We start from the raw sequence: 12,879 nt of genomic DNA, 5'->3' as shown, positions 1-12,879 counted from the left end.
TGCCTTCTATCGCAATTCAAGGTTTATTATTATTTTTCCGTCCCAAAATAGTATTTTTATCGTTGATTACATAGTGTATGTACTTAAATGATTTCCAGAAAAGAAGTTATAAAAATAATATACCGGATTACCGAAGCTTCTAGTCGGACTAAAACAGTCACTCAACCATACCTAAAAACCCCTCACTTCAGAACTAAGAACTCAAATGTTTAAGGTGTGTCGATTCAACTGAGTGTGGCGAGTACATGGGGCATAAATGTTTTCAATATACAAAAAAAAAATGTATTTACAGTTTGGTACGTTCTCCCTAATTACATCTTAAAAATATATTAAACTTTTCTATAGCTCTGTGTGTTTTGTTCCAACATGAAATTCAATTATTCGACTATAAATCAATTGCATTTTTTTCTTTTTTAAAGCAGTGACCACTTTTCGCCGTCCTTCGAGCGGACTGTCCTTCAAATACGCAGTGCATCTATGTACTGCAATCCTTCCCACGTTTAAAATTACAGTTACGGTCATACCATACGAAATATCATTCCTTGACGTATATCTTACAAAATCTGATGAACATTCAACCGACTGGACACAACCTCTTGCAATTTAAGAACTATAAAACTGTTCAATCTAGAAACCTTTTATCGTATGTTTAAGAAGCCTTGATTTTCGATTTGTTTACCTTCCGAGTTCGCCACCCTAAACACAGTTGAGTGACTATAGAATAACTACAACGTTAACTGATTAATAAATAACTTGACACGATTCGTAACATTATGATGCATAACCTGAAACACCAGTTTTACCAAACTTACTTATTCATCGTTGCACAATATAAGTTCTCTTCAGAGGTGTAGCGTGGACAAAACTTATTTTAGTGTCAATGGCAGTATTCATTGTCAATCTAGTTCGATAAGAAGCCACGACTCACACAAGTATGCCAAAAAAAACCCAAAAAAACAAACAAAAACAAAACAAAAAACAAACAAAAAAAAAGATTCTCGCTCGAAAATTCCAAGCTTATTTTGGGTGAGTCGTGACAAATTGTGGTGGGGCGTCACGCACCGCTTCCCACGAAACCTTGCGTGACATTCCTTATAGAGCCAGACTGACTTGTGACTATTGGCAATTACACTGTCATTTTTTGTACAAATAAATAAATACGCTTAGCGATTAATAAACCAAGAATACAATAGAAAATAACTGAGCGTAGTATGTATTGTGACGACTCTCATGGCGATCTTAAAAAAACCCAATCATAACAAACACGAATAGTACAGAAATCAATTGATTAGCACGAGGACGATGATGACGATGATGAACAGTCTCCCGGCGAATCAGGTGAGGGGGTCGGGAAAGATGATAAATACTTTTGCGGCGACGAGTCGTAATTATTCATGAACCGCACTTGTGTATGTACAGGAGCCATTTCGTCGGCCGGAAAGACAAGCTGATGCGGCATATGTTGCAATTGTTGATGGCGCATCGAATAATCGTCATTTTGGTAGTCTTTCCTAAACGGCTGGCCGTTTCCTAATCCGCCAACGCCACCGACGTGAGAATACATGTTGGAGTTAGTGATGGCCTGAAATGCGGCCTGTTGAGAGATCGGTGGAGGCGCCTTCTGCGCCGAATGACAAGTTCTTCCGTTAAAGACTAAAGCTCGAGAGTCGGAAGGTTGCAGACCGACACAAGGTAAGTCCGGTGTGCTATGAACCGAGTAGAGTCTTTGACCCTCGAATGGCCTGACGGGCATGTACAGACAGTCTGATGTAGTGGGTACAGTGTGGTCCATAGCGGCCCCCTGCCCTAAAGAAGTGTTCATGGTAAACCCGCATATGGACATATCCGTAGGATCATCGAGAGCGCCAACTAAATCAAAATCAAGGTCAACCTCTTCCAACCCGGCTAGGTCATCGGGTGATAATATTTCTAGCGGTGAAGGTGGTTGTGCATCCAACGAATTTGGAGCTTGAAAAGGTGATAGCGTAGTTGAATCCGCAGGAGATATGCCGGGAGATATGCCGGGAGAAATGCTCCCTAACGGCGAGAGTACGTTCGAGATTGGCACACAATTTGGCGAAAACGCCTGCTGCTGTTGCTGTCCAGCAGTGCAGGACGTTACAACATGCCCGGACCCAGGAGATGAAAGCGTTGGGACGACACTCATTGACGAGTGCACTTCCTCGTCAGGCCGCGCCTTCTTGCGCTTCCTCTTTGCATTATTGTTATTATTATTTCCGGTTGCACTCGGCCTGGGTCTCGATCCAGGCGTTCTACTCCCTGTGGCCTTTGGACGCGCCGCGTGGAATTGTTGTACCATGGCTGCCGCGCTACCATTGGGAATTTCGACAGCTGGTGGCGATGTTGCCAGAGGAGATGCTATGCTAACCATGGGTGATTTTTGCCCCTCGGGGGGTGAAGTAGGGGCTGGAACTGCCTTAGGCGAGTTACAGCCAAGTGACCAATCCGTAAGCAATTCGACAATGTCGTGATGATGTCTTTGTTTAGCGATATCTTCAGGTGTCATGTCCATAGAATCGGCAACTTTCCTGTTGGCATAATTCACCAAGAGATGTCTCACGGTCTGTACGCTGCCTTCACGACAACCCAGGAACAACGGAGTTTGACCCTAGAAATGGATTAAAAAACGCTTTAACAGCAATCACCGTCACAAAAAAAAAATTATCAAAACAGAAAAAGGGTTATCTTTGACTAATGAATAAAGGGGTAAGTTTCTAAAGAAACTGTGGTGCTGCGTCGGTGGGAGAGTATAGCAGGTAATTTAGTGTTAACAACTGGGTTGAAAACGTAAATTAGCCACCGTAAAGGGTAAAAAGGCTGACGTTTCGAGCGTTAGCCCTTCGTCAGAGCGATTGAATAGCTTTCCCTGCAAGCCACGATGGGCCAATGGTGAAAAACCCACAATACCTTGCGCATAGGATTTCAACAGCCACATAAAATGACCGCATGTATCGTCGACTTCAACGATCAATTTGCGTTGCAAATGTCCGGTGAATTTGACTAGATATGCAGTCAAATAAAGCTCCTCTGCTTCCTGCGAACCAAGCTCACATGAAAAATAGATGCGAATTAAACTAACCTTTTCGTCCTGGGCGTCTTTCTTGGCGCCATTTCTTAACAACTCTTTGGTGACATCCAGGCTGTTCACTGACGCAGCCCAATGCAAAGCCGTTTTTCCTATGAGAAACATTCAAGCTGTCAGAATTTGATACGAATGTTTAAATCTATCCTATTTCAGAAACGGAAAATGGGGGTGAGGAATTCACCTTGATTGTCAGCACTGTTAACCTTCACTCCGGCTTTGATGAGGTGCCGCACCAGGTCTGGAAGGTCGTGTCTTGCGGCAAGGATAAGCGGAGTGGTACCGTCGTCCATTCGGGCTTCGAGGTCTGTGGCACGATTCCTTAACAAGATCTGAATGCACGGAGAAATGAAGTCGGTCAGAGATATCAGAGAAAAAGAAAAAAATTTAATCAATTTGGAATAGGAAACATCGCGGGAATGCTAGATGATGATGAATGGAATTTTGTTGGATAACATTTGCTTTCCTAAATCAAGGTGAATACTAAGTGTTATTTACCTGGAAGACACCTTGTGCATCAGCTCCGATGGCCAAATGGAGGGGCGTGCGGTTGAGACGGTCACGTGCGTTCGCATCTGCTCCGTAGTCCAACAGACGTTTAGCCACATCCGCCCTTGAGTGCCGGGCAGCAAGATGAAGCGGCGTCTCTTCCAGGTCCGTCTTGGAAACATAGTTTGCCCCAAGGGACAGTAGATCCGACACCATGGCCCCTCCACTGTCATCACTGTCTTTGTCATCATCAAGGCTGCTGCCATCACCGTAAGTTCCACGGCAGGATGCCAAGTGAAGGGCTGTCATTCCACCTGGGCCTCTAGCATCCACGTCTACGCCCGGTACCCCTCTTTCGCCGCTTCCCTCCTGAGGAGGAGTCAAAGCCAACGCGCAGTTGCGCACAGTTACGTCCGCCGCTTGCTTATGAAGTGTGGTCCACTTTCGCGAGTCTTCACCGTTGTCCAGCTTAACGCGTTTAGATTCTCTGGGAGGAGTCAAGTCTGAACGGCTGCTCTCGCCGTCGGCGCATGCACCCTCTTCATCAATTTCTGACGAACTCTTGCTCATCGATCTTCCGTGAAAGGAAAACAGCAAAATCAAAATGAATTTCCACTTCATCATTTCCCCTAACAAGCTTTACTTTCTTGATCCTAGAGATCATCTTATGATCACCTAATATACTCACCTCATGGAGACTTCTTGCCCTACAGGATCACGTCTGGTAGACGGCTGGCGCCGGGACCGGTATATAGGAAAGCCCTCTGGAACCCATAGCTTGGCGTATACTTTCTTGCCACCCAACAACCCTCCCACAAGAAGCAGTGGGATAACTACACACAGAATGGCTATGTAAAGTGGTGACAGCTTAGTTCCAGAAACAGGCGGTGATGGAGTTGAAGAGCTGTCCTCCACTAAATAAAACACAAAAAAGAAACATTTAAAACAATGACACTGCGTCAGATAAACGCATGCAGTACGTAAGTGTAAACCGGTAAGTTTCCGTGAGTCGCCACGCAACATTCAAAGCGTGACGTATGAACCTTTAAGAGGCGCCATCAGATTACAATTATCTCTCGCTTTCTGTTTCGCTCAAAATGAGACGTCCTGTAAAAACGAAAAGCTAAATGCACGGCCAAAACTATGTGAAGATAATTGGAACTACTACCACTAGGGAATCCTTGGCACATGTGGAACAGGCCCTTAGTATTAAACAAATCTTGACTCGATGACGGCTGATAACCCGAGACACTAATAAGATGGCAGAGCCCTCAAACAAACACTAATAACAACAACAAAAACAATAATAGTAGTAGTAAAAATGATAATAATAATAATAATAATAATAATAATAATAATATTGACGATAATGGAATGATAATCATAATCATAATAATAATCATAATCATGATAACAATTATAACAAAAGAACACAAGAGTTCCAACCTTCCACTCTGTACACAGGATAGGGTAGATCCAGCTTATTAGACGACTTTAACGCACCTAGGTAGCGGGCCGCCTAAAATCGCATAAAACAGGACAAGGTTAGCACTGATAGGGAACCAAGAACAACCTTAGACAAAAAAAATAAAAGACTTACTTCGCTGGCTGTGGAGATACACGCTGGTCCTGAACAACCTCGTTGGTCAAGCTGTACGTGCACTTTCGTCCTTTAGAGACAAGAGAGAGGGAAGTCAGTGACGTCAACAAAATTCAAGGCGGGAAGAAGTCAGTTCAGTTGTATGGTAAAGAACTGGAGCATTCAACGGTTGAAATTTCGATCAAGAAAATATACAGCAATAGTCCGGCCGTGGGGTAAGTCATGTAAAAAGATACTTACGGTAGCAGACACTGATTCTCTCTTGTAACGAGAACATCTGTCCACAGAAGTTTCGACTATCTTTTACAAAACACATTACACAAAAGGGCATGTTGTAGTGGTTTATATGGCGGGCAGGAATATAAACAGAAACAAAAGATAAGTCTACGTGTTTGTTCCACGGCACGCCAGATCGAAGCATTCAGAGTGAAAACGCCTCCTGCACGCAAGTATCCGCAATAAAAAAAAAACAATTAATATTTTACTTACCCTGTTCCGTCGGCCGCTCGAAGAACACGCAGATGAACAACTTGGCGACGTTTACGCGTTTTAAGATCAAAGGAAAAGATCATTTCTTCGTTTCCTTGTCTCTTGATAAACGCGATGGTGTTCAAAACCGCAGAAAGTTCTCTCATAAATATTCTTGAGCCATTGCGGAAAACTTCTGGAGGCACCCTCAGCACTAGTATAAGCGTCCCTTCGCCCTTTAAGAGAGAGAAAAGGTTTTTTTCAACAGATTTTTATAACTTCAATTCGTTTCACGAATAGGTAAATGTCAAAAGCCTACTTTTGACTGAAACTCGATATTATTCACGTGGAGAACCAAGGTACTAATTTTATCACAATAACGACTATCTGATTATTCTGCAGAAACAGCTATTAGTGATTTCACCCACCGGTTCCGGTTTTCCAGTCTCGCAGTCCAGGCCATCTTTCAAACAAGCTTCATTGTTGCACACCGTGTCACATATTGCATTCTCAAAGCGTGACTTGCAATAATCATCATTGCTGTAATGCAAACAAATACAAAATAGTACGTAAGGAAGTAAAAAATAAGTTTCTTTTGCAACGTGATCGTTTTATTTTTTTTTCTGACTCCTGAACTTAATTTAAGAATTAGCTATTTTGCATCAGTTTTGCAATAACAATATTTCGTATATACCTGCATTCTTCCTTGGGTGCATTGCAGTCAAATCCATCAAAAAGGCATTCAGCTTTGTTGCAATACGTGTCGCATTTTCCATTTTGGAACACTTTGAAGCAAAATTCTCCACTTGCTGTATGTACAGAGCAATTCTTCCATGGTTGTATTCCAAGGGAACAAAGAGTCCCGTCCCAGTTGCAAGAGTGAGTGTTGCAACTTTCCTGAATTAAAACAAAAAGCGTAAGACATTACTACGAAGAATGGCTATACACGAAAAAGTTAAGAGCAAAAAAATTCAAACTTCTGCGATTTTGTTTTAAATCCATTTGATAAGCTTACGTTACAAGTCCCTCCTGGTACAAATGTTTTTTTACAATACGAATAGGGGCATTTCGCTTCTTCCTCGCAGTCGGTCCCGTTAAAGCCAACTGAATGGGAAAAAAAAAAAATAAATACAATTAAATCATGTCTGTTGAAGTGGACATTATGTCTCTGACGAGTGATCAAAACGCCAAATCTCTGTCAAGTAGATGAGAATCTAAAATGAAAACACACCAACTGAAGGATAATGTCTGGAGATACGAAGCAGGAAAGACAACAAAGGAAAAAATTTATTATCTTTTGAGTCAAAGAGTTAAAGTGGCTTCTAAACTTGGTGAAGCTCTATGGAGCAATGAAACGTTTTCACCCCTCCACTCCTAAGATCTCATTAGTACATGTAATTCTCCTTACTGTCTTCAATACAATTCTTATGATGTTGGGAGAAATTACTGTTGAATCAACAAAGAATCCCCAAATTGACAGTCCACTTAGTTCTCATTACTTGCCTGCTTGATATCACATTGACATTGAAAGGAGAAATTCTGTCTCAATCTCAATCATTCATTGGAGTTAAAGAGTTAAAAGTAGTTGCCATTTCATTAACCCTTTAACTCCCAGATCAAATTTGTCATTTTCCTTACTGTCAACCATACTATCCTTATGATGTTAGTTCAGAGAATTTAGTATTGGATCAACTAATTATCCCCAAATTGATATTTTTCTTTTTTCTCATCACTTATCTGGTTAAAATTGTATTGATTTTGTAAGGAGAATTTCTGTCTTGGTCACTCGTGGGAGTTAAAGGGTTAAAACAAATCCAAGATGAATGTCTCATATCCTTCAGGTCAACACGCTTTTCTTTCCCCAACCCTCATATCCCCCTCCTTGCACCAATAATGCCTTAAAAATGTATTCCCTGAAATCACTTTTTACCTGGACACTTGCATCTGTAATGGCCCATCATATCTTCACATGTACCATTGTGCTTGCATGGATTGCTTTGGCATTCATTAATCTCCTGCTCACAGTTTCTTCCAGTATACCCCACAGGGCACTTGCACTCATAGTTACCGAACAAATCCACACATGTTCCCCCATTCTGGCAAGGTGTGGAAAGACAGTCGTCCAGATTCCATTCACAGCTTTTTCCTTTTACCCCATCCACGCAAGCACATGAAAAACTACCATTTGTATGTGTCAAGCAGGTGCCGCTGTTCAAGCAAGGATCATCTGAACATGAGTAAACACGACGCTCACAGTTTAGCCCTGAATATCCCATCTGGCAGAGGCAGATATGTTTCCCAGCCCCATCCTTGCATTCAGCTCCATTTTGGCAGGGATATGACAAACATTCATTGATATCGATGTCACAGTTTTTCCCAAGAAATCCCATCTTGCACTTACAACTGTAATCATTATTAGGCAAAGAATAACACTTTTCAGTCCCAAGTGCAGAGCAAGGATTGGATGCACATTCATCGATGTCAACCTCACAACGCACTCCTGAATATCCTGCAGCACACTGGCAGGAAAAAGCCTTCAGGCCATCCACACAATGTCCTCCATTGAAACAGGCAGTACTAGATATCAAGCAATCATTAGGATTCTGTTCACACCTGTTGCCAACATATCCAACAGGACAAGAGCAGATAAAGCCATCTACAAGATCAATGCAAGTGCCACCATTGTCACATGGGTTTAAAGCACAATCATCAATATTTTCTTCACAGTCGTCACCAGCAAATCCTCTCGCACAACTGCAGGTATAGTTTGCTACACCATCGGAGCACTGAGCACCATTCTTACAAGGACCACTTGCACAATCATTGATGTTCAATTTGCAGTAGCTTCCCATAAAGCCAGGAGGACAAGAACAGGACTGCACATTCTGGTAATCATCAATGCAAGTACCACCATTCAAACACACAGTACTTCGATCTGTAAGTTTAGTCTTAGCATTGTTACAGGTTATGTTTTCCACATCACAAATTATACCTTTAAATCCTGTAAGACAATCACAATGAAAATCAAGAGCATTTGGGTCTTGTTTACATGTTCCACCATTTTTACATGGAGAGCTCTGACACCAATTTATCACACTTTCACAATTCCTTCCAGTGTAGCCTGGCTTGCAGTAGCAGCTGTAGGAGCCAATCTCATCAACACAGGTTGCACCATTTTGGCAGGGTTGTGAATTACATTCATCTATATGGTGCTCGCACCTCTGCCCAGAGAAACCAGGAGAACACGTACAGGAAAAATTATTTACTTTATCAAAACAAGTTGATCCATGGAAACAGGGACTGCAAAAAATAGATAGATAGAAATCAAAATGCAATAGCATACAGTTACCCATTTAACAGATGAGGTAGCCATTAAGTGACCTCTCCTTCAAACTCAAAGTAGAACCACTTACTTAGGTTGACAGTCGTCAATATTGGTTTCACATTTAGTGCCACTGTAGCCACTGTCACAGACACAAACATATTTGTTGAGACCATCCCTGCATTCACCATGATTGCAGGGGTTGGAAGCACATTCATTAATGTCAACCAGGCACAAATGTCCCTTAAAGCCAGGGGCACACTGACATGAGTAGCCATTCTGCTCAGAGAGGCATGTTGCACCATTTTGGCACTGATTTCCAAGACAGTTGTCAACTCTGGTTTCACAACTTCGACCTTAAAATTCCAAAAGTTTACAAAAAATTAATACAAAATCAACCACATTACGTCCAAGTTCATGTGCACCAGGATTCTCTGTATCACTGTAGAGAAGCACTTACCATATTGTTTACAAGTGAACTACAATAAGTAAAGGAAATCGTATGAACGCGAGTGCATTTCGTGATTTATGAGCACGAGTGATGTTTTGAAAGTTCTCAAAATTGCACGAGCCGTAGGCGAGTGCAATTTGAGAACTTTCAAAACATCACGAGTGACCATAAATCACGAAATGCACAAGCAGGTTCATACGATTTTTTATTTATTATATTCTCGACAAAATTACTCCATCAGTGTTTCCATGGCAACTTCTCCGTATTGCACTCTATAACCTCTATTGCACTCTATAACCTATTTATGCATTCATCATTGACCAATCAGAAACGAGATATTTTGTTGAGTATATAATAAGAGAATTTATTGCTGCATTAGGAGAGTTCTTCACCTGATTGGTTAATCAGTTCTTCTGTTAATTGTACTGGTATCATAAGAAGTTAATCTTAAACTGAGTTATTCCTTCAGGCTGCTTTGCATCGCCTTATGAATTAGTTATATCTTCCACTTTCACCATCAACATATTAATTCTCCACATTGTCAGCCATACACTTCTTGTGATCTTATCTCTCAGAATTTGGTGATTCTTATAGCAATAAAGTGTTATGGATATCTTTATTAGAGGTGCATACTTCCCACCACGTCTGGTTTACAATTTATTGATAATAAAAGGAAAACTTCATGGCTTGTCACTCCTGGGAGTCAAAGGGTCAAAGAATCTGTAACTGACTAATCTCATCTTATAATCTCTTTACTTAATACTATGATATCACAAATACAGGTTAGAGCTTAAAAATGAAGAGTTAAGAGACACTAAAAACAAATACAAACCAGTGAAGTCAGCTGGACACTGACAGTGATACTGGGCAACACCATCAGTACAAATGCCACCATTTTGACAAGGTTGTGAGCGACACTCGTCAGTGTTCATTTCACATTTTCCACCATAAAAACCAGGATGACAGGCACATTTGTAGCTATTGAGTTCATCAATGCATGTGCCACCATTGGCACAAGTCACTCCAATGCAATCATCAACATTGTGCTCACATCTTACACCTTTAAAACAGAATGCCATTGTTACCATCTAAAACTTGATGTGCAAAAACTCAGTTAAAAAGAATATAAACAGCACAATGTAATCACCATTAAGTTGGGATCTTGACCCTAAAATTCTTCCTTACTGTCTGCCATACAATTTTTATGATGTTAGTTTAAAGAATTTGGAATTGGATCAACCAATAATCCCCTAATTTATATTTTTCTTCATCCTCATCTTTTTTCTGCTTGATGTTGTACTGATATTGCAAGGAGAAATTCTCTCTTGGTCACTTATGAGAGTCAAAGGTGCAAATATTTGAAAACACAGAAGAAAATATTATTGTTATGCTGGCAAATAATCTGGAGGAAATTTTTCCCATCAATTTTAAGATGTGACTCCTCAGATGATGTACACTACTGAGATGTAGGAAAGAGTAAAATTTTTCTCAGGCCTCAACATATACAAGTGACAAACCATGCATCAACCATTCTCCTAGACTAAAGATTCAAAATACAACTACATGTACTTTAAAACTGCTTACCACTTGTGCCTTGTGGACAGGTGCAGCGGAAACCATTTTGCAAATCCGTGCAGCTTCCACCATTCATGCAAGGATTGCTAGCACATTCATCAACTTGGTTTTCACAATTATTTCCTGTATAACCAGGGGTGCACTGACAAGAGTAGCCATTCACTTCATCCACACATGTTCCATAATGTTTACAAGGTACTGAGACACAGTCATCAATGTCTTTATCACAGTTACCTCCTGTAAACCCACTAGCACATGTGCATGTATATGATCCAACACCATCAGTGCATGTGGCTCCATTTTTGCATGGATTAGGGTTTGCACAATCATCAATGTTTATCTCACAATTAGTGCCATTAAAGCCAATGGTGCATTTACAACTGTACTTGTTCAGTAAATCCGTGCACTGACCACCATTTTGACAAGGACTGCTGGCACATTCATTTATCGAAGTCTCACAATATTTGCCTGTCCATCCTGGTGTGCATGCACATACAAAAAAATTGGTGTAGTCTAAGCAATGAGCACCATTCTTGCATGGATTCGAAGCACACTCATCTATAGGTTTGTCACATCTTTCACCTAGAGGACAACAGAAGTGAAAAAATGGTTACTTCATGTAGCTTACAATCTTTCTTTAGATCTTATTAGACAGGATGTACCCTCTTAGACTTATTGCAAAGAAGACATTACAATTTCTGGTGTTGCACATTTAATTTACACATACTTGTCAGTCTTATGTCAGCACATTTCTTGTCAAGAAATGTGCTGACATAAGCCCTGTCACTTGTGTAATGCATTCTGTAAGTGGCCTTTAAAAAAGACTTCTTGACAATCAATTATCAAGTCATTATCAGAGTCCTACAATAAATTCTACTTAAGGACATTGACATGAAAATTAGCCTTTTAACTTAAGTCTTTTTGAAAACTTCTTTGCTACTATCTAGTTAATTCTGCGGACTGTACTATGATATTTACCTTTGTAACCAGCAACACAACTGCATTCAAATGATCCATTAGTGTTGACACATGTACCACCATGGTGACAAGGTGACACCAAATCCAAACTGCATTCATCAATGTCAATACTGCAATTCTTACCAGTCCACCCTCTCGGACAAATGCAACTATATGCTCCAAATGCATCAGTAAAGCAAGTGGCAGTTCCATAACAAGGTTTATGATAACATTGATCATCATGTTGGCACACAGGACCTAGTTGATATTAATTGGAGCACATGTGCAATAAGATAACCAGAAGAAGTTCAGGCTTAAGCAGGTACACGAAGAAAGCTCTCTTTTGAATCTAACACATTTCAACTCTCGAAATCTCCCTCATTATATCTCACTCAAACTTTCTTCAGTGCATGACATCCTTACCTTCATTTCCACTAGTAACCAAGCACTAATTATAGAGTAAAGAAATATCTAGACATACTTTAAGATATACAGACTTTATTTTTATTTTAGGGTCTGGTAAACTAGTCTTAAGTCTTACAAACTATTGCCAGAATCACAGACTCAGTCAGTACCAACTCTACACTAAAACTATTTACTAACCCATTTTTCCAGGAGGACAGAGACAATCATATTTTCCAACTTTATCAATGCATGTGCCACCATTAAAACACAAGGGGGTATTACCAGAGGGCACACAGTCATCCTTGTTGATGGTGCATTCAGGTCCATCCCAACCAAATATACAACTACAAATGTAGCCACCAAAATTATTTGCGCAAGTTCCACCATTTTTGCATTTATTATTCACTTGGCATTCATCCACGTCCTTTTCACAATGGAGTCCAGAGAAATTAGAAGGACAACTGTTGATGAAGAATATATTTTGATCAGTCATATTTATTGGACCTATC

At 40.6% G+C, this 12,879-nt stretch overlaps 1 protein-coding gene across 2 annotated transcripts in view; it reads right to left on the bottom strand.

Moving 5' to 3' along the window:
- Positions 1-12,879, bottom strand: part of LOC131779349 (neurogenic locus notch homolog protein 1) — a 29,516-nt gene continuing 16,637 nt past the window's right edge. For both annotated transcript variants that reach the window (XM_059095890.2, XM_059095891.2), the window contains 17 exons: positions 12,569-12,831; positions 11,987-12,223; positions 11,018-11,590; positions 10,266-10,493; positions 9,074-9,338; positions 7,591-8,960; positions 6,676-6,764; positions 6,355-6,557; positions 6,089-6,200; positions 5,682-5,896; positions 5,193-5,262; positions 5,039-5,111; positions 4,281-4,506; positions 3,602-4,166; positions 3,288-3,435; positions 3,101-3,198; positions 1-2,629 (listed from right to left, as the gene is read on the bottom strand). In XM_059095890.2, coding sequence (XP_058951873.2) covers positions 1,289-2,629; positions 3,101-3,198; positions 3,288-3,435; positions 3,602-4,166; positions 4,281-4,506; positions 5,039-5,111; positions 5,193-5,262; positions 5,682-5,896; positions 6,089-6,200; positions 6,355-6,557; positions 6,676-6,764; positions 7,591-8,960; positions 9,074-9,338; positions 10,266-10,493; positions 11,018-11,590; positions 11,987-12,223; positions 12,569-12,831 — 6,076 coding nt within the window. In that variant the 3' untranslated portion in view covers positions 1-1,288. The remainder of the gene's footprint in view (positions 2,630-3,100; positions 3,199-3,287; positions 3,436-3,601; positions 4,167-4,280; positions 4,507-5,038; positions 5,112-5,192; positions 5,263-5,681; positions 5,897-6,088; positions 6,201-6,354; positions 6,558-6,675; positions 6,765-7,590; positions 8,961-9,073; positions 9,339-10,265; positions 10,494-11,017; positions 11,591-11,986; positions 12,224-12,568; positions 12,832-12,879) is intronic.

The sequence above is a fragment of the Pocillopora verrucosa genome, chromosome 4 (genome assembly GCF_036669915.1).
Source record: "Pocillopora verrucosa isolate sample1 chromosome 4, ASM3666991v2, whole genome shotgun sequence".
Classification (NCBI taxonomy): Eukaryota; Metazoa; Cnidaria; class Anthozoa; order Scleractinia; family Pocilloporidae; genus Pocillopora; species Pocillopora verrucosa.
This window is presented reverse-complemented; position numbering and strand designations above follow the sequence as displayed.